The sequence below is a fragment of the Aspergillus piperis genome (genome assembly GCF_003184755.1).
Source record: "Aspergillus piperis CBS 112811 unplaced genomic scaffold BO85scaffold_9, whole genome shotgun sequence".
In the NCBI taxonomy this organism is placed as follows: Eukaryota; Fungi; Ascomycota; class Eurotiomycetes; order Eurotiales; family Aspergillaceae; genus Aspergillus; species Aspergillus piperis.
In genome coordinates, this window is record NW_020291599.1 from 890,481 (window position 1) to 914,292 (window position 23,812).

At 51.0% G+C, this 23,812-nt stretch overlaps 12 protein-coding genes across 12 annotated transcripts; 6 read left to right on the forward strand and 6 right to left on the reverse strand.

Annotated features, from left to right (window-relative positions):
• Positions 1–1,225: 1,225 nt before the first annotated feature.
• On the forward strand, positions 1,226–3,183 carry zpr1 (zinc finger-containing protein ZPR1). The gene is made up of 2 exons (XM_025655395.1): positions 1,226–1,842; positions 1,917–3,183. Exons 1-2 carry the CDS (start codon positions 1,717–1,719, stop codon positions 3,174–3,176), a joined length of 1,386 nt encoding a protein of 461 aa, XP_025515567.1. The 5' UTR covers positions 1,226–1,716; the 3' UTR covers positions 3,177–3,183.
• A 300-nt stretch (positions 3,184–3,483) lies between these two features.
• cyp5 (putative peptidyl-prolyl cis-trans isomerase) lies at positions 3,484–4,688 on the reverse strand. Its single transcript, XM_025657039.1, has 3 exons — positions 4,614–4,688; positions 4,476–4,541; positions 3,484–4,402 (listed from the first exon to the last, which is right to left on the reverse strand). Exons 1-3 carry the CDS (start codon positions 4,623–4,625, stop codon positions 3,833–3,835), a joined length of 648 nt encoding a protein of 215 aa, XP_025515568.1. The 5' UTR covers positions 4,626–4,688; the 3' UTR covers positions 3,484–3,832.
• Positions 4,689–4,800: 112 nt separating this feature from the next.
• BO85DRAFT_397858 (uncharacterized protein) lies at positions 4,801–6,386 on the forward strand (the record flags this gene model as incomplete). The annotated part of the gene is made up of 2 exons (XM_025657040.1): positions 4,801–5,124; positions 5,195–6,386. Coding segments are annotated over exons 1-2 (1,377 nt in total), but the record flags the coding sequence as incomplete, so codon positions are not given.
• A 59-nt stretch (positions 6,387–6,445) lies between these two features.
• On the reverse strand, positions 6,446–8,494 carry BO85DRAFT_421492 (queuosine 5'-phosphate N-glycosylase/hydrolase). The gene is made up of 4 exons (XM_025657928.1): positions 7,711–8,494; positions 7,501–7,655; positions 7,207–7,438; positions 6,446–7,147 (listed from the first exon to the last, which is right to left on the reverse strand). Exons 1-4 carry the CDS (start codon positions 8,123–8,125, stop codon positions 6,720–6,722), a joined length of 1,230 nt encoding a protein of 409 aa, XP_025515570.1. The 5' UTR covers positions 8,126–8,494; the 3' UTR covers positions 6,446–6,719.
• Positions 8,495–9,097: 603 nt separating this feature from the next.
• Positions 9,098–10,086, reverse strand: BO85DRAFT_307732 (uncharacterized protein). The gene is made up of 2 exons (XM_025655396.1): positions 9,715–10,086; positions 9,098–9,633 (listed from the first exon to the last, which is right to left on the reverse strand). The coding sequence occupies exons 1-2, from the start codon at positions 9,894–9,896 to the stop codon at positions 9,351–9,353; spliced, it is 465 nt and encodes a 154-aa protein (XP_025515571.1). The 5' UTR covers positions 9,897–10,086; the 3' UTR covers positions 9,098–9,350.
• Positions 9,642–12,530, forward strand: BO85DRAFT_449623 (E1 ubiquitin-activating protein ubaB). Its single transcript, XM_025660196.1, has 6 exons — positions 9,642–10,086; positions 10,196–10,366; positions 10,470–10,706; positions 10,776–10,900; positions 10,948–11,012; positions 11,060–12,530. Exons 1-6 carry the CDS (start codon positions 10,027–10,029, stop codon positions 12,250–12,252), a joined length of 1,851 nt encoding a protein of 616 aa, XP_025515572.1. The 5' UTR covers positions 9,642–10,026; the 3' UTR covers positions 12,253–12,530.
• Positions 12,527–14,086, reverse strand: BO85DRAFT_449625 (SDR family NAD(P)-dependent oxidoreductase). The gene is made up of 4 exons (XM_025660197.1): positions 13,979–14,086; positions 13,380–13,930; positions 12,881–13,298; positions 12,527–12,781 (listed from the first exon to the last, which is right to left on the reverse strand). The coding sequence occupies exons 2-4, from the start codon at positions 13,821–13,823 to the stop codon at positions 12,624–12,626; spliced, it is 1,020 nt and encodes a 339-aa protein (XP_025515573.1). The 5' UTR covers positions 13,824–13,930; positions 13,979–14,086; the 3' UTR covers positions 12,527–12,623.
• A 228-nt stretch (positions 14,087–14,314) lies between these two features.
• Positions 14,315–14,717, forward strand: BO85DRAFT_438745 (elongin C; the record flags this gene model as incomplete). Its single annotated transcript, XM_025658687.1, has 2 exons — positions 14,315–14,453; positions 14,530–14,717. The coding sequence occupies 2 exons, from the start codon at positions 14,315–14,317 to the stop codon at positions 14,715–14,717; spliced, it is 327 nt and encodes a 108-aa protein (XP_025515574.1).
• A 180-nt stretch (positions 14,718–14,897) lies between these two features.
• On the reverse strand, positions 14,898–16,779 carry BO85DRAFT_449629 (tRNA splicing endonuclease subunit). Its single transcript, XM_025660198.1, has 3 exons — positions 16,610–16,779; positions 15,757–16,526; positions 14,898–15,705 (listed from the first exon to the last, which is right to left on the reverse strand). The coding sequence occupies exons 1-3, from the start codon at positions 16,723–16,725 to the stop codon at positions 15,260–15,262; spliced, it is 1,332 nt and encodes a 443-aa protein (XP_025515575.1). The 5' UTR covers positions 16,726–16,779; the 3' UTR covers positions 14,898–15,259.
• Positions 16,780–17,399: 620 nt separating this feature from the next.
• On the forward strand, positions 17,400–18,134 carry BO85DRAFT_520369 (uncharacterized protein). Its single transcript, XM_025665129.1, has 2 exons — positions 17,400–17,552; positions 17,618–18,134. Exons 1-2 carry the CDS (start codon positions 17,511–17,513, stop codon positions 17,807–17,809), a joined length of 234 nt encoding a protein of 77 aa, XP_025515576.1. The 5' UTR covers positions 17,400–17,510; the 3' UTR covers positions 17,810–18,134.
• Positions 18,135–18,647: 513 nt separating this feature from the next.
• BO85DRAFT_372192 (arrestin C-terminal domain-containing protein) lies at positions 18,648–19,972 on the reverse strand (the record flags this gene model as incomplete). Its single annotated transcript, XM_025656029.1, has 3 exons — positions 18,648–18,890; positions 18,948–19,832; positions 19,895–19,972. 3 exons carry the CDS (start codon positions 19,970–19,972, stop codon positions 18,648–18,650), a joined length of 1,206 nt encoding a protein of 401 aa, XP_025515577.1.
• Positions 19,973–21,749: 1,777 nt separating this feature from the next.
• Positions 21,750–22,711, forward strand: BO85DRAFT_478098 (putative DNA polymerase delta subunit 4). The gene is made up of 3 exons (XM_025662874.1): positions 21,750–22,219; positions 22,280–22,347; positions 22,408–22,711. Exons 1-3 carry the CDS (start codon positions 21,838–21,840, stop codon positions 22,549–22,551), a joined length of 594 nt encoding a protein of 197 aa, XP_025515578.1. The 5' UTR covers positions 21,750–21,837; the 3' UTR covers positions 22,552–22,711.
• The last annotated feature ends 1,101 nt before the right edge of the window (positions 22,712–23,812 follow it).

Genomic DNA, 23,812 nt, shown 5'->3' on the forward strand with positions numbered 1-23,812 from the left:
CTCTCGGTTGTGTCCAGGCACGTCCGTAGTGATTATATTGCAGCGAGGTCCATTTTCACTGTCGGGCAGGATGATTCATGCTTGGTCATTGCCTTCTTTGCAATGCCATCCGACCTTTGGCTTGTTGTCACATTCCGGCACCAGATCAGACTTGGCATGTAATGGTGATGCTCAATATGCAGGCATTGTCGGTCGTCCACGGTCTTGGGCCCTGTGCTGTCCCGTACATGCTTCCAATCTCGAGGGGCCTGGGACCCTTGTACCTGCTTTCTTCCTTGCAACTTCCTGTACTTCGTCCACTTCGGAGGCTAGGTGGCACCAAATCGCGGCACCAGCCACTGATTTGCGCTTCTATAGAAGGTCCTGATCGCCCGTGTTAACCGTCTCTTTGCAATGTAGGTTGCAAATAGATGATGGGCGCTGGTACAGACCACGGTTTCGGTCGTGGTCCCTCCCTTTGGGGAGAAGAAAGCGGCTTTTGGGGATGTTCTTTGTCCGCTTTGAATGCCCCCCAATGTTTCGTACTGCGGGGAGGAAACAAAAACCTGTCCCTGGGGGTACTGTATCACACACAAGAAGTCAGATCAAGCGGCGCTGGAATGTCAATTGATGCGCAGGAAACATGCCTAAAAGATATAGGGAGATGGTGCGTTTGATCTAAGGTTCGACTGGGATGCCTTGGATAGGTAAAGGGTCGATTCCCTGGGGAGGTTGTGAGGCATACCTGTGCCATAACCGCGTTCACTTGACGATTGCATTCCTCAACTGCTCAACTACTTGCCAAGGGTTCTGTGCTACACTGCTCCAAGTAACAGCCCGATGATCAGCAGTCGCTGCCTTTCATACCGAGCGAGCCCTTCTCCTTTCCGTCGCGACACTCAGGATCGAACCAGCTTTTGGTCGAAGCATTATCTTCCAGCATTGTGGGCTTTGGGATTCGTACAGGGAATTCTCTGCGGGACCTCTTGACGGGGATCAAAGTTTAGGCTTGTCTGCTTGATTTCGCGTTGTTTCCCATGCCATATTGCCTGGATGCTGGTGTTTCTTTCAGGATCGGGCTGAGCTAGCTACGAAGAGAAGGCGCTCTATTGATGTTCACGGTAGCACTGCAATTGAACTCGGGATTCCGTACAGGAAAGGGAGATGGATTTACTGCCTGATGTATAGTAGCCGAACAGTCCGGGATGTTTTCAGTCGGTGAACCTGCCGTTCCTCTTCGGGGGAACGGCCCAATTTTTTTTCTTATAAGTCTCCCCAGTCCGCATAAGTTGGCTTGGCTAACTACAGCAGGGTTATTGGGCGGAAGCATACAGTGCTTTTAGCCGATGGTTGGGTGTGATGTGTGCAACGTCCTGCATAGAATTCAGGAGATATCTACGGAAATGTCTATGTCTACATGACCACAATATATACTATTAATAAGCATACTAGGATATTATTGCAACCATCGCGGATCCATCTATAATATCTTTTTAAATCATGCTATTTCTGGCGCCCAATAACCCCGGCTGACTAATACTCGGGTGCCCCTCCAAAAAAAACTTGCCCCGCCACGGCGATAGTGGAATGCAAAGGAACGTTCCCGCCATTGCTGCTTAAATTTTCCTGTCGCCTTCATTTCTGTGTTCTCTGGCGCAAACGGTCCTTTGATCTTTGTATTCTTTCAGCACTTCTCTTTCACTGTAAATCCAACCCAGTGCTTATACCCCCTTCACAATGTCCGCCGACGAGAACCAGACTCAGCCCGAGTCGCAATTCCAAAAGCCCGGTGATCTGGTGGAGCGCAATGATGACACTGGTGTTATGAGCTTGGAGAGTCTTTGCACCAACTGCCACGAGAATGTAGGTATTTCCTTAGTGGTTCCTAAATACATCATGTTTCTTGTTGCGGATGACGAGTCTAACTTTGCGAACAGGGTACCACCAGACTCCTGCTCCTTCGTGTGCCCTTCTTCCGTGACATTATCCTCGAATCGTTCGAATGCGAGCACTGCCACTTCAAGAACAACTCCGTCAAGTCTGCCGGTCAGATCCAGGAGAAGGGCGCCAAGTACACCCTCGAAGTTGAGAACGAGACCGACATGCAGCGCCAGGTCATTCGCAGTGATACCTCGATCTTCAAGCTCGAGACTTTGGGTATCGAGATGCCCAAGACCGACGGCCAGATGACCACCGTCGAGGGTGTTATCCAGAATATTTACGAGTCTCTTTCCAGCGAGCAGCCTCTTCGCAAGGAACAGGCCCCTGAACTCCACGATGCCCTCGTGCCCATCATTGATAGGCTCAAGAGCATGCTCGACCGCGAGGGTTACCCCTTCACTGTCTCTCTCGACGACCCTACCGGTAACTCTTGGATTGCTCCCACCACCGCCGATGACGTCAAGAAGTACAAGCGCCGCGACTATCCTCGTACCCACGAGCAGAATGAACAGCTTGGTATCGCTGCCGACCCCAACGCTGTGCAGCATGAAGGTGCCGCCGAAGCCGAGGAGGACGATATTATCGCAGGAAAGGTTTATAGCCTGCCTTCCGAATGCCCTGGCTGCAGCAAGGAGTGCTTTACCAACTTCAAGAAACTGGACATCCCCTACTTCAAGGAGGTGTACGTCTGGGGCACCTCCTGTGAACACTGCGGATACCGCACCAGTGAAGTCAAGACTGGTGGCGAGGTCCCCGAGAAGGGCAAGCGTATCACCCTCAGTGTCGAGAACGAGACCGATCTTGCCCGTGATATCCTTAAGTCCGACACCTGTGCGCTCTACAGTGAGCAGCTCGAGGTTACCGTCCAGCCCGGTACCTTGGGTGGTCGTTTCACCACCGTCGAGGGTCTTCTCACCGAGATCCGCGACCAACTGCGCGGCCAGATCTACGACATCGACGACACCACCGGCTCTGGCGGAGACAGCATGGCCTCCTCCGACAAGGAGAAGTGGGAGCGCTTCTTCAAGCGTCTCGACGCTGCTATTAGCGGCGAGTTGAAGTTCGTCATCACCCTCGAGGACCCCATGGCCAACAGCTACGTCCAAGACCTGTGTGCTCCCGCCGCTGATCCCCAGATCAAGACGGAGGAGTACACCCGCACTGATGAGGAAGAAGAGGAGCTCGGTCTGAAGGACATGAAGACAGAGGGATACGAGCAGGATGCGGAGAACAAGCCTGCCGAAGAGCAGCAGTGATGCATTCACTCCGTTATACCCTTAGACTCTGCTTTTGTTCCTCCTTGACGACCTTGGTCTTGTCTCTGTTACGATGTGCATGAACTTCACATACTTGGCCCCTTCGTATATATGCATTGCGATGACGTTTTACGTTTGGCCTTGTTTTCTTCTTTTGTTTTGTTTCTAGATATCCGGTGCATGTTGGCATTGTCATATGGTGTGGTTGCGGGGTGTTCCACTTTTTGTTACTCATAGTATGGGGGTGATATCCATGGGTTGTGAAAAAAGTTCATTGATGATGTGTGCTTTTAAGAGATATCATATACGAACCATGTATAGATGAACGTCTTTCTGTTTCATTTATCATTATAATATAGTAGATTGGCGATCCCAATCAGGTTCTCGCTCTGTATCTGATTCGACCCAGCATCTCTATCAGCTCAAACCTCAGTCCACCACGGACATTGTATGAGGTACTGAGCGACGCTGGTAGCCTTAAGTAGTGAGGCGAGCTGAGCCATTGCAAGAGCGACACCTGATGCCGCATATAGTTTCCAGTTCGCATCAAGCATGGCGTCTTCACATCTCACAATTGACATAAAGCATGGCCATGACCATGACCACGCCAACCAACCCTTCAAAACATGTCAACCAACCACAAATACCCCCCCACCTCACTTCGCAAACGGATTCGCATGAATCGTAACCCTCTCAATCTTCAACGCCTCAAAACCCCCCTCCTCTCCCTCCTTCGGCTGCACCACCCTCCCCTTCTTATCAACCTTAACATTCGCCTTCTCCAACCTCCCCAACACATCCCCGCCCTCATCCTGCGCCGTCAGATTCAACACCTTCCCAAATACCGTACTCGCGCCATCCAAATGCGGCGCCGGCGCAAACGTCACGAAGAACTGGCTTCCGTTTATAGTTGCCCCCGTGGCGCCCTGCGATCCCGGTGCGGTGCGGTCCTTCACGGGGCGGGATGCCATTGAGAGGATACCCCGCGTGTTGTGCTTTAGTGCTGGGAGGTGGATCTCTTGGTTTAGGGCTTGCGGGTGGTGGATTGAGGTGCCGCCTTTGGGGATGTCTTCGAAGGGGAGAGGGGGTTTAGAGTTGGCTGAGGAGGAGGAGGAGGTGAGGGACGGGTTGAGCGAGATGTCGCCGCCTTGGATCATGAAGCCCGGGATGAGGCGGTGGAAGGGCGTGTTGTTGTATGCGCCGCTGGCGCAGAGGGCGATGAAGTTCTGTGTGGTGGTTAATTTGATTCATTGGGGGAATGTGGAGTGAGGTGCGCGAGGGAGGGAGGGAAGTCTGTACCTCTGCTGTTTTGGGGACTGCTTCGCAGAAGAGCTCGACTTTGAGGTCGCCGTGGGTGGTATGGAGCTGGAGTGGAGTTGGCGTGATTAGTAGTGTTCGCTTGGTTTTATGGTGTTGTAATGACGGGGATGCACTCACTGTTACAGACATGATGTGTGAGTCTGTGCTATCTGCTGATAGTCGAATGGAAGTAGGGTGGGATATATGGGCGCAATGAACGACGGAGAAGCTGCGGCGATCATCGATGCGGAGCGCATTTATCTGCAGATCACATGACGGTCGTGATATTCCATCCAGCAGAACCACATCTCATTCCTACATCAACTTCACAAGTTCCTCTACAATTGGTTTGGTGTATACGGTTTATGAGTATTTCTCAGCATACACCATCTGTTTGATATTGCGATTACATACACCCAATTTCCTCCGACCAAACCATCGTCAACCGCATCTAATCCACCACCATGAACAACAGGCCTGTCGAACAAGCGCTGGCCACGCTACTGCCTACACACGCGCAAGACCTCCCACAAGAACTACTCAGTCTCGCCATATCACTCGTCGCCCAATCGCGCAGCTTCTCCAGCAGTCTCAAGCCTGAAGAAGAGATCGCCCGGCCGTATGCGTGCGCTGAAATCGCTTGCAAGAGGTGTGCAATCTATCATTCTCATACCCCAATCTTCTATATGCATTGAGTCTGACTATCCCTACGATAATAGATTAACCCGCACCCTCAAACTTCCCCCTCTCCTCGGCCACCCTCCATGCCCCCCTCGCGCCTACAAAAAGCTCTACGCCTTCCTTGACAGATCCCTCTCCACCGGAAATGCCCGCGCAAGTGCATCAGCCCTAGGGACACCCTCTCGCGCCGGATCAGCACCCTCAACACCAAGAAAGGGCACGCAGAGGACCCCATCAAAGACCACCGCCACTGCTACTCCGCGAGGGATACAACAACAACAACAACACCAACAGAACACGCCCACGAAATCCACCCCTCTCAAGCGCGCACTCTCACACACCGACGCCGACAGACCCTCCCCATCCCCCCGACCCCAGAAAATCCCCAAGTTCCGCGCAAATGGCCTCTCCGGCTCAACCATCATCCCCGACGCCCCTACCTGGGTGATGACTTCCATCCGAACAGTTTGCAAGACGCTTTCAACACCCGCACCGCGCATGAGCACATGGTCTCGACCACCTATCTCGAGAACTCTCCCGCCTCACATCTTCGCCGGTGTATCTACAATCCTGTACTTGATATCCGAAGCGACGGCGAAACACGACGAAGAGATCGACGAGGAGATGATGGAGTTCCTCGAACCAGTTATCCTAGCCAAGGATAAAGAGAACGATGAGGATTTCAAGGAAATCATCAACGCCTTGATTGTTGCTGTGTATTTCCTGGTGCTTGCTCGTCGCCGACAACCGGGTTCAACGGGCGATGATAGTGCCACGGAGGCAGCGGAGGCGAAGAAGATGGATAAGAAGACGTTCTCGGAGATGCGACAGACCGCGCTGGTTAGTCTGGGCCTTCCGTCGACGGAGAGGCGGCATCGGGAGGATGTGGATCAGTGGATTGCGTTGGTTATGGAGCAGGGGTGGGCTCATGGGAAGGAGTGGTTTGAGAATGTGCCGTTGGCTGGGGAGTTGGATGGCGATGCGGGCGCTTTGGGGGATGAGCTGGTGGGTGGGGTTGTCGAGGAGGATGTGGGTAGGGGTAGGTTGATGGTCTCTGGGAGGGGGGCTTTGGTTGCGGGCAAGTCTTCCAGACGGGGACTGCTTCCGGGGTTGGGGACTATGATGCAGGATCGGGTGGATTGGTTGAGTGAGGATCGCAGGGAGGATTATCTCGAGTGGAAGGCGGATATGGTGGCGCGGATTGAGCAGATGGAGAGGACGGCTCAGGCTGCTTGATAGTATTTGGAATATTATACATTAATACAGATGAGATACCCTTGAAGTGAGATGACGGTTTCTATGGTGTAGAACAACCTTGTAGTTTGTTCGGGTCAGTGGATTGTAATGAATGATTAGAAATGGTGTACAGAATCCCACAAATAGGGTAAAAGTTGAAAAGCAATGCTATGGTATCATTATCACAATGTATGCAAGTCTATACCCATCACCCACCCGAAAAGCAACCCTTAAACGAAATGCGTGGCCAAGTAAAGCAACGGGGTATAGTGTTGGAAAAGCCGATAGAGACAAAAACAAACGCAGATGATATGCTTTGCCGCCAGTCTAATACCATATACTCCTTGTCCGATGATGCGGGATGGACTCCTGTCCGGTCTTCTCGATTTCTTTCATGGTGTCGTAGAGGAAGAAATCTATCAAGATAGCGTTCACGCCCATTCCAGCGGGTTTTTGGACGGGCTCCTTCTTGACAAATTTCTGGGTTGAGCATTTCTGCTGGTGATCTTCGGCGTCTTCGTCTTCTTCTGCTTCCTTATCTTGGTTGGGCTTCACCGTCGGGTTCACCCTGGTTTCTGGGTGCCGGCGTTCGATTTCCCTTCTTATCAATTCGACACACCAGATGCTGGTTGCTCGAAGCTCAATCTCCCAGTTGGACCCGCTAGGAATCGGCTGCAACCTGCGTATGTGGCTTTCCAAGGGCGGCGAGTACGACATACAGCCGAGTTGGTGGAGCATCTGAGGGATTCGATAGTCTGTAAAATATGAGCCAGAGTTCAGGCAAGGTGTGCAGGAAGGAAGCCAAGAGATTTACCTGCAAACATGGTGATTTTATCAATATCGTTAAACTCTCCATACCCCTCACCATTGAAGCAAGCCCAAAGATCCGCAACCAAGATCTGAGCCCGCTTGTAGATTCGCACTCTCCGCCCGTGGAAGGTTGTCTCGTCCCGGAAGCAGGAGAAGCTCTCTGCTAGCAAATTGACTAGCGAAGCCGCAGAGTAGTTGGAGTTGTAGATGCAGTTGACGAAACTACCTTCATACTCCTGCAGATGGGGGATTTATTAGCATCCGGCGCAGAGGAAGTAAATGGCGATAAAGAACATACTCTGCAGAGAACTCGACCTGCCTCTCGCAGGCACTGAAGACGTTCCTGGAGCAAAGGAATCTCTTCATCGGTGGCAGAGCGGAAGACATGCTTGATAAGTTCCTCAGTACATTCATCTTCCTTGGTCCAAAACTCCGGCGTGGTGATCGGAATGTCTATTAACAGTCAGACTTTTGCGTCTCTTGCTTAGCATGCGGCAAAAAGACCTACCCTCATCCAACGCTCTCTGCAAGGCAGCGACCAAGCTCCAGTAGCCTGTCCACTTCCTTCCTCGGTACTCAATCGCGAAGCGCTTCTCGCTAGGGAGCTCCGACCAGAAACTGAAGTTGAGGAGATCCATGGTGAAAATGAAGTCGACGGTGTTTTCGTCTTTCGCTTTAGGGTGTAATTCGTGCTCCGACCATGTTTGCGTCGAGTATTCTTTCTTCTGCATCAAGTTCCATATCGTCTCCGCGGCTTCTTTTGTCTTGGTGGGGTTCAATGCGACGTCGATAGCATTATCGAAGGCGTATTGCGCATTTTCCAGCACTTTGGTCTCTGCGGTTCGAGGATCGGAAGAGCCTCCCAGTCCCAGTGTCTTGCGCAGAAGCGCAATCAACTCGGGGTCTGCTTCGTCGTCCGACATTGCTCCAGGGGACAGGACAGGTCTTGCCCGATGACACTTTTTTGCTCGGTTAGGGTGCCGAACGAAGTGTAGAGCAAAATTGGCGAGGAGAAGATGGAGGAGCAGCGAACACCGGGCTCACGGCAGAGGCAATAACGAGGAGAGGGGAGGGAGATGGAGGGAAAGAGGGAAACGGATTGAAAATGGGAAATCCCCACGACCGACTGACTGTCTTTGGACCAAAGACGGTTGTTGCCAGAAAGGGCGATCGGGCCAAAGGCAGGCTCCAAGGCGAATCTCCCAGCGGAAATTCACGCACTACCAGAGTAATTTATCTACGGAGGGAATACTCCAATGTCATCTAGGGAGCGGTGTCCTAATCAATCGACGCTGTCAATGAAGGAAGACCTGCTTTTTGGTTCTTTCATGTCCCTCCATTCTTTTATCGGGAATTTCCATCCGATAAGTGCTGGTTATGTAAGCAAGGGCATCTTATCTCCTTTGCGGGTGCCACTTTTTAAAGACTTTGGGTGACAGTCAATTAATCAATGCGATAACTTAGTTAAGTTTTGTAGTCTTGGCTTTTGACTACCAATTTTCCTTGGATAAGACTTGCGGTTGAAGCTAGGATACACACATTCCGTAGCAACAGCCTGTCGGATACATGGAAGCATGCTGGCCTGGTGGGTTGTTACACAGCAAAGCCAGCCACTGTTCCTTTTCCTTATCCTTGACTCCATTTAGACGCTGACCTTGTTCCGCTAATGAAAAAGCCCGTCGTCAATGCTTATACTTTGTAGACAGCAACTACTGGTAGTATACTGTGTTAAAGTTCGTTATGGATCTTGGCCTGGTGTTCTATATTAATCGACATGCTACTACCCAGATTGTACGATTGTACAACAACAGAGTAGACGTGTGCGCGACATTCTGAGGCGGAAATTGAGCTATCTGTAGGACTGCACGTCTTCGAGCTCTGCCAGTCTGTCAGCCTCATGGCCTGGCCATACAGTAAGACCTGGATGGAATCGATAAATTTCACGGCCTAGAGACACTTCGTAGAAAAGCCCGACATCCATCAAGTACAGACCCCACTATGAAAGATCCAGAACATGCAAAGTACATTGTCAACCTCTGATTTTTGGCGCTGGGTACTCAGTTCCGGCATGAGACCCCCCTGCTAGCTCTATACCGTGCAGGAGTCGCCCAACCATCGTGGAGGAGTAAAAGGTAGGAATGTGAGCTCTCACATGCTGGGCCCGTGAGATGCATCAGTCGCAGTTGAGGGTTGGCGACATTTGAGCGGCAAGTAGGCGTAAAGTACCTGATAGCAACATCTGACAAGGACACTATTCAAGCACGCAGCATAAAGTAAATGGACGGACTGATAGTTCCAATGGCCTCGTGTTGGTACGACAAACAGGGAAATGCGATCAAATGCGGGACGATCGCCATCAAGACTGGCCGATCCGCTTTGGTTGCATCGGACAAGACAATTGTGACGGGCAGCTGGAAGGGTTAGAACTTTCCTTTTTATTTTTTGTATTTTTAATTTTGCATCAGCCTGCAGTCAAACATCGGGTTTGTTGCTGGGTATGGATTTGATTCACCTGGGATCCCCCCACCCTGTGGTGATGATGGGGTTGAAGGGAAAAGAAGTACTGCAGTTCGGGGGAAGTTGAAGTGGGCTCGGGATTGTTACTTCATTCTTCCTGACTTCACCTTCCTCGACTGCTTCCGGACTTCTTCCTCTCCGCCGGAGCTTCTTCCTACTTTCACTTCTGCCTCTCATTGTCTCCTGCCTACCTCCATTCCCTCAATTCGCGCCTTGCAACCAGCTCCTTTGTTCGGCGATGCCTTTTCGCCCGCTCTGACTTCGATAGTCTCCGTTTCGATCTACTGTCCGTCTCCGCGCCGCAACCATGACGCGGGAGACTTATCTTAAGCGCTCGCTCGGGACTCTAGCCAGACGAATCAAAGAGGTACCGCTCCCCATCCCCCCCACGCTTATTCTCCTTGACGCTTCACTTTGAGCAAGAAGCTCAGCTGGCGCATAACCATGCTAATCATTTCCCTTGATTCGCTTTCTAGTCGCGTGTGCTTCTGGTGGGTGCTGGTGGCATCGGATGCGAATTGCTGAAGAACCTCCTGCTCTCCGGCTTCGGCGAAATCCATATCATCGACCTCGACACCATCGATCTGAGCAATCTCAACCGCCAATTCCTTTTCCGCTTCGAACACATCAAGAAACCCAAAGCATTGGTGCGTCAAACTCCTCGAACGTCTTACTACCTACATCCCCTCCCATTTCCGTCCTTTCCATCCTTCCGAACGAGATCCTGACGGTTGGTGGCGCTATATCTAGGTTGCGAAGGAAGTCGCCCACAAGTTCCAGCCCGGTGCGAAGCTTGAAGCATACCATGCGAACATCAAGGATGACCAGTTCAACGTTGACTGGTTTGCGACATTTGATGTCGTCTTCAACGCTTTGGACAACCTCGATGCTCGACGCCATGTGAATAGGATGTGCTTGGCAGCCAATGTGCCGCTAGTGGAGAGTGGAACAACGGGGTTCAACGGCCAGGTCCAGGTCATCAAGAAGGTGCGCCGTCAAGTCCCTACCTTCTGTGTCTCTACGACCTGGTTAGGCGCGACCGCTGACAACTGCTAGGGCGTCACGGAATGCTACGATTGTAACTCCAAGGAGGTCCCCAAGTCGTTCCCGGTCTGCACTATCCGCAGTACACCCAGTCAGCCGATCCACTGTATCGTCTGGGCTAAGAGCTACCTTTTTCCGTAAGTCATCAGGCGGCAACCTCATGCATCATTGCTAATGTACACAGTGAGCTCTTCGGCATAAGCGAGGATGACTCGAGCGAATTTGATCACTCGGAAGACGCTGAAAACTGTGAGCCGGACTGGCGACGTTATTGGACACTGGCTAATTCGTACTAGCCGAAGAGATCGAGAACCTCCGCAGGGAGGCTCAGGCCCTCAAGGAGATCCGTCAATCCATGGGCTCCGATGAATTTGCGCAGAAAGTCTTCGAAAAAGTGTTTCAGGAGGACATAGATCGGTTACGAGGCATGGAAGACATGTGGAAGACGCGAGATCCTCCAGAGCCTCTGGATTTCCACAAGCTACAAGAGGAGTCTTCGGGCATCGAACCTGTGGTCTCCTGCAATGACCAGAAAGTCTGGACTCTTGCTGAGGACTTTGTCGTCTTCAAGGACAGTCTAGATCGATTGAGCAAGCGGCTCAAGACCCTGCAGGACACCACGAAGAGTGACGTGAAGCCTATACTAGTCTTCGACAAGGACGACGTCGACACCCTGGACTTCGTCGCCGCCACTGCCAATTTGCGGGCAAGCATCTTCAAGATCGATCCCAAGTCCAAGTTCGACACGAAACAGATGGCTGGCAACATCATCCCAGCTATTGCAACCACCAACGCCATGACGGCTGGTCTCTGTGTCTTGCAGGCTTACAAGGTTCTAAGAGGGGAGTACGACCAGGCCAAGATGGTCTTCCTCGAACGCAGCGGTGTTCGTGCGATCAACTCCGATTCTTTGCAGCCTCCAAACCCCAATTGTCCAGTGTGTTCCGTGACTCACGCCAGGCTGAAGATCGATCCTCAGCGCGCGACACTGGAAAACCTGGTCCAGGACATCCTGCGGTCGCAGCTGGGTTACGGTGAAGAGTTCTCCATCAACACCGAGCTAGGAACCATCTACGACCCCGATCTAGAGGACAACCTTCCCAAGAAATTGACCGACCTCGGCGTCAAAAACGAGAGTTTCATCACCGTCATCGACGAAGAGGACGACCAGCCCCGCGTCAACCTTGAACTCATTGTGCTGGCGACCGAGGCCTCTCAATCCACAGAAGACCAGAAACCCGCCTCCCTGGAATCTGTTCCCGACATCCCCCGCAAGCCGAAAGCACCCGCACCTGCAGCCCCTGAGCCCGAGCTCGAGCCCGTCAACGGCGCAGGCAAGCGCAAGCGCGACGCAGACGAAGCCGGGCTCAGTAACGGCGACAATCCAGCCAAGCGAGTGGCAGCCATGTCCATCTCGGATGGTGACGGAGCCAATCCTATCGTCTTGGACGAGGCAAATGGCGGCGCAATCCTGATTGATGATGATTAAAATGATACCAAGGTGGGTAGTTAACCGGGGTTCGGCATCTTCGACCAACATAGTGATATTTACTGGTTGCTCTCTTGGCTTTGCAGATCTGGCGCATGAATGATTGATCTGGGTTTTGCTGCTTTTGTGTTATTCCTGTTTATTATTCTCTTGTAAAATACTTTATCACGCTACTTTGCATACACAAACCCCGCATGATCGATTTTGATAGAATGGATGATTCCTAGCTATGTTGTTTTCTGTGGAGTGTTGGATAGATTAAGCTCATTTTGATCGAGAAGATGCTCCTATTAGTTATAAGTCACCACATCCTCACATATTGTACACATAATACAGTCTAGTTAACCATAAGATATAGATAATATACGTCACTAAATAGCACTCAACCCCCCATCCAAATTCAACACACAATTATTCGCATACTCATTCTGCGCCAAAAACACCGCCGCATCCGCAACCTCCTCCGGTCTCCCGAATCGTCGCACGGGGATACTCTCCTTTAACCGGGCTGTTTCGCCATCCGAGAAATCTTTATTCCTCGCCATCAAGCTTGCATCAGTAATCCATCCATCCTCATACTACATAACATAACAATTGAAGGATCAATATGAAGGAGGAAGAGACATACCAGAAATCATCGGCGTCTCAATATACCCCGGCACAATCGCATTCGATCTAACCACCACATCACGCAGCGAAGCGGCAGCTTCAACGGCGACTGAGCGCGTTAGACCCAGGACTCCGGCTTTTGATGCGGCGTAGGGGACCGCGCCGGTTCCGGATTTGTGGGCTAGGAGGGAGGAGATGTTGATTATGCATTTGGATGATGCGGGACTTGCGCTAGTACTTGTGGGGGTGGAGGTGGTTGTGGTAGACTTCTTCATTCGATTGCGGATCGAGGCGCGGATGAAGGCTCGAGAGGTGAGAAGGGCTCCTTCGAGGTTGGTGCGCAGGATACGGGAGATGTCCGTTGGTTCGGATTTAGGGAGGATGGAGGAGATGGAGAGGCCGGCGGCGTTGACGAGGATGTCGGGGTTTGTTGCTTGCTATGGTGCTCGTTTGTGGTGTTATTTGGGAGGATGTTCTCTAGCACCACTGGCATGGACGGATTAGAGGGATGTACGTACCATTGCTTTCTCGAGCTCGCGTGTCCAGGACCCTGCTTCGGCGATGTCGCCGATTAGGAGGCTGATTCTGGGCGAGGATTCGAGGAGCTGGTGTTTCTCTGGGTTTGTGATGGTTTGGGGAGGTTCCGTGGAGGGGATGGCTGGTGAGTTGTCGATTTGAAGGCGAGATGCGGCGTTGTAGAGTCGTTCGTAGGACCGTCCGACGAGGATCACTCGCGAGGCACCTTCTTGGAGGAAGCGCTCCGCGATGGCGAATCCGATGCCGGATGTTCCACCGGTTATCATGCATGTTCGGTTGGAGAGGCGGTTGGAGGGGGTGAATTGGGAGTATGCTCGTTGAGTGGAGAGGGGGAGGTGTGGGAGGTTATGGTGAGGAGGGTTTGGGGAGTAGGCTTGAAGCCTGAGGGCTACGCCACGAAGGCGTAGGATGTTCCTTTGGTACATGGTATGATGATAGTTGACTTATAGCATCTGTGACTAGGAGCGGAAGAAGTGTATAGTCTTAAGAAATACCGGGCTCCTTCGGTAGTTGTGCACAGAGTGAAAGAATACTACAACTGATTAGTCAATGTGATGTTTAAGAGTAATGCATAACTTACTACTCCCTACTTAACAAAACCCTTTCCACACAAACCTGCAACTAATTGCGTATAACTTTCTCCACAACAGACATCAACATAATGATAGACTAGACAATCAAAAAAGTGACAGCATCGGCATCGGAGCTTAAGCACGGACCACCCCGAACCTGGAGCCTATCAAGTAATCGCAGCCTAAATTAAATCGCGGAACCAAGGCCGATGATTATTACTCACTTATCGCCCGCGCGTCTCGTACCTTTGCCATATTTCCATCCAATTCCATCTCTCTCGTTTGCTCCATCTACTACTTACTTATTTATTGGTACATCCCCGCCACCCACTCCCCCTCACACCATGTCAGCCTCAGATCCCTCCTCCTCCTCGTCACAGTCCGAATACGTGACTCTGGTGTCCGGCGATGGATTCGAATTCGTCATCCCCCGCAGCACAGCCTGTGTGTCCGGGACGATACGTCGCATGTTAGAGCCGTCTAGTGAGTTTTCTTTTCTTTCTCTTCATTTTCACATGAGTGGTGGCATTGGCTAACTGGTTGGTTTTTTTTCTTATAGGTCGTTTCTCAGAATCTGTTACCGGTCGATGCGTCCTCGAGAATATCAGCGGCATCGTGCTAGAGAAAGTATGCGAGTATTTCTGCTACAATGAGAAGAATAAGAACCAGACGTACGTTCCGGATATGGATATTCCGCCGGAGTTGTGTTTGGAGTTGTTGATGGCGGCGGATTATTTGGATGCTTGATTTGAGGTGTGATTTGGTTTGATTTGGTCCGTGTAGGTAAGTGAATTGAGTTTACGTTGGGTTGGTTGGTGCGGGATTTGTACTGATTGTGGTACTAGGTTTGTTGCAGTGGGATGGCTTGGGTTTTTACGAATAACGCGACATGATGGCTCTATGTCTCTATTGTATATCATATGGAGTTTGGTGGTTGTGGTTTCGGCTTCTTCACTGATGGTAAGGTGGCGTTATGATCTGGGTATATAACTTGGAAAAATAGATGGATATCTCGCTGTCTCTTGTCCCTTTTAGGGACTCCTTCCACTGCACATTTCATCTCACTTGGTCAGTGGGCTATTAGCGCCACTGGCTCGCCATCGGAGCATCTATATCCGTCCTTTCACTCTGTGGACGGGTGTACTAAAGATGATGGCAGATTGTTACCATCCCCTCTATTCAGTCCGTGTCCGTCCTGGTGGATCTCGGGCCTTATTCCAGGGGAGAAATGCTCTTAGCCCTTCAGGGAATGTAATTAGCATGAGCTGCATAATGGACTTTGATAGCCCTCAGCGTCCTTTGGGGCGTGGACGCCAGGGTCCTTTGTTTCCTTTCGTGTTCTGCTGCTTGTAAAGCTTTTCCTTGCCAAATGCCGAGTCTGCAATTCGGAGATAACTCACGACGCCCTCGTCGACTACAGCCAGGATCATGTTCCTGTATCCGTACCGGAGTCGCTGGTACAGCTGGCGACTCATCTTCTCGCCCACTGGTGGGTCGAGCGGTGTGCTCTCGAGCAATGCGCCAAGCTGAGCTGATGTCGGGATCGTGGTGTGCGTGCGCGCATTCACAACGGCGAGCCTAAAGTCGGGGGCCGGAGGGGCGGATTTCTTGAAGGGTGTGGATGGTTTGTAGATATGAAAGACTACACGGTAGGGCGGTGTCGTAGGAGGTGGGGGAGATGGCGAAGCAGTCGGGTCATACCAGGGGATGATAGAGAGTTTCTGATATATGTCATCTGGAAGATCGTCAGTATAACCGCAAGCGCAGTGGAGAGTAAAAGACGTACCATAACTGCGATGAATCCCAAGACCCACAACCGGCCCCAACGCAGTTGTAGCGCTACCAGGTTTGTACAGCCACGGCAAAAGCTGCCTAAACACCCCAGCAATCCCAAGACCCAAACCATGAGGCTTCTCCAGTGCTATTTGCTGTGATTCGCTGCTCTCCGCGCCCTCCACTGCATCGTGCCACCCCGGGGCACGAATGATCGTATACCCCAACCGCCTCAATCCCGTATAAACCGAGTACCTCTCACTGGTCAGACCACTCCGCCCCATGAACGCCGCATAAGCAGCCTGTAAGCTCATCGGGATACCAGAGTCGTCCGTCCCCTCATCGTCAGCACAGCCGACCTCCGAGCAAGGCCACCTGATATCTAAGGTCCCTCTCTCGAGTAGATACAGAGCCTCCTCCGGAAGTAGCCATACGCGGTTCCAACGATCAGCCTGACCTATCGACTTGAAGTACTGCCCTTTCGGGGCGGGAACATAGACACACGAGTCGGGATGGACGCCTATATCCGTGCCTGCAGGTTTCGAGGGCTCCGATTCTTCCGTGATGGTATCCAGCTTTTGGGCAGATCGCAGCGGGATCGGTCCATTGGGAGAGTATATTCCAACAACTTGTGTTTTTGGGTGGTGTAGACGAGGGTACGAAAGGGCATTGTGCATCGCCTGCCGCGAGGCGGAGAGAATGTCGGCTTGGAAGAGCGTGGGGTTCGGTTCGAAGTCCTTTTCACCACGTTTGGGGAGACTTTGTTGGGAACCATCAGTGAGGCTGTTTTCTCCATTGTCAGTATGCCATTTGCGCATTAAGCTGTAATTGGGGCTGGGTGCAGATAGACGCGTGGTAGCACTGACAAGGAAATGCTATTCAGCATGCGGAAGTCCTGAGTCTCGTCGGAGAGGTCGGTGTCAATGTGAGCGCTCGCATCCTGCGAGGGCATATGGATGACGGCTTCATCTATGTCAGCCATTTTGATTCCAGCCGACAATGACCCAATCCAGAGAGCATGTAGTGTCGGTCGGGGATGTCGAGCGCGTGAGGGGAAAGCGAGAGTGGAAAGAAAGTTAAGCTGCGCGGGCGGATCGATATCCACTTCCGATAAGAAAATCTGAATGCACGGGGTTTAGTTTCGGGCTTAGCCTGCGGTCTGCCTTCCAACTTGCATTTCCAACCAGTTCTGGTGACACAATTGGAGCGTCCAAATAATTTGCTTTCTTATTACGTCTGCGGGGAACTTCTTAGGCAGCTTCTTATCGGTTGATGGTTTAACACCGAACAATGGACATCGATGATCAGAACCAGACGGAGCGCATCAGGATGCTTTTCTGTAATAATTACATATCATCATTGCCTTCACTTTCAGTGTATCTATAGTACATATTTTTGTATAGTTCGATGCCGTCATCGTACTGACTTTTATCCGTAGTCAGTGCGATATATCTCTGAAGTACATTATTGCACATTCTGGGAGAAATTCACCACCCTACTAGATAGTAACCCAATCAAGACAAACATATTCACAACACTCAGAACCAAGCAATTCTGCCCCTGTCACACACCCATAGACCGCTCTTGTGCGCAGCGTTGACAACTGACGCCTAAACCTCTCTGGCCCAACATTCTCGTCCTGTCTGCTTATCAGATCCGACAACCGCGGGGTTGAAATTCAAAAAAGGGTCCGCGGACACCACCACCATAAATTTCCTTGACGTTGGTCCAGTAGCAGCAAGCACCCTTTGTGCCCATATCTCCAGAATGGCAGATCCTCGTCCTGACTATAAAGCGATCTTCACCCAAGTAAGTTCTTCCAGTTAGACCGACATACAACCATAATCCATGTCTGCCCCTCTAACGCAGTTCAGATCACCGTGAATCTCTCCAACACACTGACTACATTCGGTCCTCGTTCACCACAATACAAGTGTGTTGTGGAGATGCTCAAGGAGTTTATGAGACGCGTAGAGAAGGATATGAATGAGCGCAATCGACGCGAGCTTGATCCCGATATGTTGAGCACTGCTATGGAATTCCTGAAGATTGGGGAGGAGAGATGACTTGGGTTATGAGACGTGATGGAGGGGTTGGACTTCTGATTATTGGTTTGCATTCTGACGACATCTTGGCTCGAGTCTTTGTATGGGGAGAGTCCATGTCTTGGCAAGCGTATTGTATGGCTGTTTTATGTATTATGCTACGATGTTCTACAAATACCCTACAGATTTGGCATGTATTGGTAGATGATTGAAGATATACGAGCCCCTCACCTCGTTGGGCCTGTGGCTCGCGTTGTATTTCGTTCCAGGAATTAGCATCGCTATATAGTATTCCAGATAGTCGGCCTTGCGTGATAAGCAAGAAATATTGTGAACTATGCGGACGGGACCATCTATCTGCCCTGTCTGCCACATGTTGAATCCAAGTTGAGCTGCTGGAAATGGTTCCTTCTCTTTCGCTTCCAAATTGAGCCGTGAAAAGGTAGATCTTACATATTATATTGCGCATGCACCACTAGAACATGCATGGGAAAGCACGTGAACCAAACTAGAATGGAACCTCTCCCCCCCAGCCTTTTCCTCCGTATGAAGCAAAGGCAACCCAAACACCCCGTTTTGCTCCGGCCAACAAAAAATGGAACGAAATGGCTACCAGGAAAACCATGCAACGACAAAACTCCGTAGCCCATGCATTCGTAAGACGTAATGACGCTTCTTGCGTCACAGCAAGCACGCCGAATCAGAAAAGAAATATACGACGCGATCAGGCTCTATCGGCGCGTATCAGGCGTTGTTCTGGGGCTGGCGCTGTGAAATGGCCCGATTAGCCCGCAGCCTAAAGCCTGGGCATGCTTCGTTGGAATTGGTGGACATTTGAGTCCGAACTGGCAACGGTGGCTCAGTCTATTAAGGGCTTCTTTTGATTGCCGACAATAGCAACACCCAGATGACGAAGAGCATTGGGATCGTTGGGCCGCACGATAGAGGGAAGCGGCAACATGGGATTATCCGGATTGATATGGACCGCCTCGCGGGCAGCCTGTTCGATAGCATCCATTTCCTCTTTACAACCGGCATGATCAAGAGGACATACAACTATCGGCTGTCGAATGACAATATCTCTGGCGGAAGTCAAGTGGGCCTGTAGTATGATTGTTAGCCAAAGCCATACGACTGCACATGCAGTGGGAAGACGAACCTTTACTGTGAGATAATATTCGATTTTATAAAGACTCGCCGTTGTCGTAAACCCCGTCACGGCATAAGCCGGAAAAGCCATATCGCTTCTGGGAAGAATACCCTTGGAGTCGCGAAGATCTTTGGCTGGAAATACTAAACCCAGATTCGTCAAGAAGCCCGATGGGGGTAGCTTCACCCCAATGGGCTCTGTTCTTTTCGTCAAGGTCCTCACTTTGCGTTGTGGCTCGTCACCTTCATGGTTGTAAATAATCTCCTCATCAATACCGATAGTAATCTTGTTGATCGTGACTTTCCTAGCTTTGCCTATCCAGTCGAGATTGGGCGATAGTTTGACGTAAACGCTCACAGGGTCAAGGGGGCCGTAAGACCACCGAGGCAAAGATATGCCTAAGGTGACCAGATGGTCCGACACCCTTTCCGCCGACTCAGGTCGGTTGTACATTCCAAATGTGGAGAGTGTGTCATAGCGTGAGATGGGAACCGGGAATGTGTATTTTCGCTGATCCGAATGACCTTGTTGAACCATGACCACTATTTCATAGAATGTCTCTGCGGTGCGACTAGGGAGTTGTAAACTGGCGGGTGGAACTCTTCTTGAAGCGTCCGGCCCTCCGCGCCCAAATGGAATGAAAAGGACGAAGGGCAAATCCATGGATATTACCTCCTCGTACTCTCGACCCGCTGGGCAACGGAAGAGGAGCATCTCCTTGCCCACGATATCCGTGATTTCTTTCCTAGGGGGCGCGAGGTGCTTCTTGGTCACGGAGTCGGCGGAGGGATGTATTGTCTCACGGCGATGAAGAGATATGGTGACGAGGGACACATTGACGGGAGCTGTAATGCCGACGCTAGGCCTGATCTCAACCTTGCCCTCGATACGTGGCTTCTGGAGGTCAGCAAGGGCTGTATGTATCGGAGATAGACCAGAGAAGAGTCGGTCCTCACCATTGTTGCAGATATACCGGGGTAGCCGATCAGGAAATGGCCATTCGGCGGCCCCGACACTCGCACGAAGGCGGCCATGCTGAGAGCACTGCTACCGCACCACCATGGGCACGCGGCGGGTGAGAGGGATGCGCCCCGGGGATTCGGCGGAGTATATGCGACCTCAAAGAGCTATATATCGGCGGTAATCTCATAGAGAAGCCAAATATGGTGTGTGAATCCCGCTTAATAGCGCTGCACCCAAGGTATTGTGAGGGCGCAGTTGCGGTACACCCCTCTCGTTGCTATGGAACGTGGAAGTTCGGACCCAGTCTGGGCGAGGCTAGGCGATTACCGCTTCGAGTGTGGGCGGCGTCAGACAGGAATTCAAAAGCGGCAAAGGGGAGGGAAAATGGGGTAAGTGTCGAAGGATGCTGGAAAAGCGAGAGAAAGCCGGTGCGACGTTGGTGAAGCAATCGAGGGTTGTTTACAAGCGCTGATGTGGGGAGGGGAGAAGGTGATGGGGAACATCTGCGGCGGCTAAGCAGGTTAAGTTCCCAGCGGCAGCCACGGAACTACTTGAACTTGACCTCTTCCCGACCCTTGTCAGGCCAGCCAGCCGCGATTCTGTGCTCAGGACGGAGTATAACGAGGAACTACTAAAACCACCTAAACTGATCCCCTGTCAGACCATCCGCATATTATCAATACGAGCAGGGCACTCAGTCCTCGGAAGACAACTAATGACACATTTCAGTTCTCTTGGTGCCAACTAAACTATTGAGCTCTCCACCAGGCAGAACATTTAACTATTGATCGTCATTTGCAATAAATGGGGTGATTGCATCTTAAGTACTAAATTAACAGCTTCGGTTGCCGCCTGGTCTATTAATCATCCTGGTTACAGCAAACGCATCCTGGATGCATTCCTGGCTGACCGCTCCTGCGCATGTTCCTTACTGTGTATGGACTCTTATCAAACTGCTTAAGGTGAACTCGGTTAACTAAGTTCAATTCATGCATTCTGTCTAAAAGACAGAAAGAGCTGGATCTTTCCATGGCGCTGATCCATGCTTGGATATGGATTCCACTTGAAGCTCCCCTGCAAAAAGCGGTCAATCGTTGGCTCGTTGGTTCCCGCCCTGCAGGTCTGGTTTCTTATCGATGATGCCATGTGACTGACCCATACTAGCGATAAGCAGGTAGACACTTTCCCAATCAAGGATGATTAATCACAACCACCATAACTACTACTGAATAGTTAGTAGTGACCAAAGAACGTTGGTCGATATAACCGGTAGTCAAGACAAAAGCAGGTAAAATCAACTTATCGATGCACTAGCATGGTAGATAAACGTGCAGATTTCTGTAACGTCCTAGTGGCATGCGCAGTTTCACCTTAAATGTGATCTTCTACAGGATATCCCCATCGAACCACGAAAGTGGATACTACTATCTTACAATTTGAAAAAGGGCCCTTGGTCAGCTGCAGGCCGGGAGGCTGCTTCGTCCACCGATTTCAGGTACCACTACTAGTACTTATCTAGTTACCCCGCAATATTCTTCTTCGTTATCACGCCAATAGTACAGTAAGCCGGCGGGTTGACTACGTGAGACATGTAGACTGGCTGACTGACTATAAATTGATATAGCTAGTGGAATCCATGAAGAACGTTATTTTATACACAAGCATACCATCCAAGCAAGCTAGCAAGCAAGAACAGCTTCTGCTGCGATTCCAGGGGCCATAAGAACTGGATTGGGGTTGGTGGAAGTAAATCCGGTAGCGGCGGTTGCCATGTGCAACAAACCAATGATGACATCGTCTCCCCCACACTCTCAACCAAGCCTGGCCCAGAACGTAGTCCTGGATTTTCCTTCAGCCTGGACTCGGTTCATCAGACTGCTGCATATTCTCTACATACCTTCTCATAGAATAAGCGATTCTAGTTATACTTGCAAAAATGCCTCCCACTCGTCGCCGCGGAGGTAATACTGCCGCCACTCGTTCTAACCAGGCGACCCTCTCGTTCGGCTCCAAGTCCAGAGTCACGAAGCCATCAGCAGCGCCCACCACACGCTCTCAGAAAGCCAAGGATCTCGACTTGATTGACGCTTCTCGATCAAATACTCCATCAGTAGACGATGTATCCGAAGCAGAACAGGTTTCTGTTACTGCCACGGAGCCTTCGCAGCCCCATGTGGCAGAGCTTGCCGTGAGGCAGCAGGCTCGGGCGGAGATTGAGCAACCACGGTCAGAAGAGGATGCTAAGGCGGAGAAGATCACCGAAAGGCAACTGCAACAGTACTGGAAGAAGGAAGAGGCAAAGAGACAAGGGCCTAGAGGTGAGTCACACATCCCAGTCAGGCAACTCCTATGACAAGTACGCTAATCATGTCCACCAGTTCACCAGGAGGGCCTCGATCTACGAGAGAAGATACTACGCAACTTCGACCTTTCAAGTCAATACGGGGTAAGTCTGTCTTTATTCGTACACCACATGTTCGCTTGAACTAACGCTCTATCACTCCAGCCTTGCATTGGAATTGCTCGACTCAAGCGATGGAGACGTGCGCATACGCTAGGCCTCAATCCTCCCCTCGAGGTGTTGGCAGTGTTGTTGAAACCAGACGAGGATACTAAACAGAGGGCGTATATTGACGAGCTGATGTCTTGAGCATGCGCTCGGTGGGACACTGCGCATTATATATTTAAGTCCCATGGATCAGCGTGGGATAGATTTGGGAGTACGGGTGTTTGTTGGACAGGCGTTTGGGATAACTCTGCGCATACCCTTTGGATTACTACTTTGAATGACCTACTTTGTTTTAATTGCCAACCTTCATTTTCCGCCAGCCTACTGCGGACACTGTGGAACACTTGTCGCCACTCGAGCTACGCAGAAATACCGTAGTAACAAGTAAGCCTTTGGACTACATGGCTGGGTGATTACATTATAAGTGATTCCCAAACGCCACCCAAGCAAGCTCTGAACAGCAACTGTGAGGTTGAACCTGACCACTTTGGTCACACAGTATCTCACAAAGAGGGTTGGATGCTTCCGCGTAAAGGACCCGAAGATGTCTAGGCTCCGGGAGACGTTGCGTTTGAGCTCTTCCTACTCGGTTGGTTGAACAATAAAGCCCCTTTCGGTGCTACCAAACAATTGGCTCTACTATCGCTGTCCTACGGGACGTTCACTGCAAGCTCCCCGTCGAGACGTCCAAGAAGCCCTTGCATTGGCCAATCTACGCTCAAAGCTGAGAGTTGCTATATTTGGACCTCAACGCTTCCAGGGGTTGTCTTTTCCTGCATGCCCATCGCACCAGATGACCGCGGCCGTTTGTCTCCAGGCTCCATAGCTGATGCCTGTCGCTGCATCCTCTTCGAATCCGATCAATGAAGTCTGCACCCTGTTATTTGGTCTCACTTTAAGGACAGATACCATTGGTTCTACAACGGTTCTAATTTGAAGGTCTCAATGTAGTATAACAGCGACTGTCACACGCTCTGGACAGGAATCCGCGTGTCACCAAACTACGTGCAATTTTACCCGTCCTACGTCGCATTTTGCTCATTCGGCAGTGATATCCGTCTATATACACTTTTTTTTCCAAGAACAACCCAACGCATAGGTCAAGAAAGGGGTCGACCAATATTGTAAGACATTGAGTTGATGGGCCGTTCGCATTGGAAGATGGTATTTGTCCAATTACTCCAAACGACCGGAGGTTCCTACATGGATGGAGCATCTCCCACCGGATGTCATGTCCTTACTACATGAAAAGGGGGCAATGCGTATGCCTCAATGGGAGCACTATATGCATGTGATACCGGTTCCAAAGTTCCGTGAAACAGTGGCACAAGCTTATAAGAAGCGAGGTCCTCTGCCCATGCGTTTGTTCTGATCTACTTGTCTGGTAGCCATCGTTTATTGC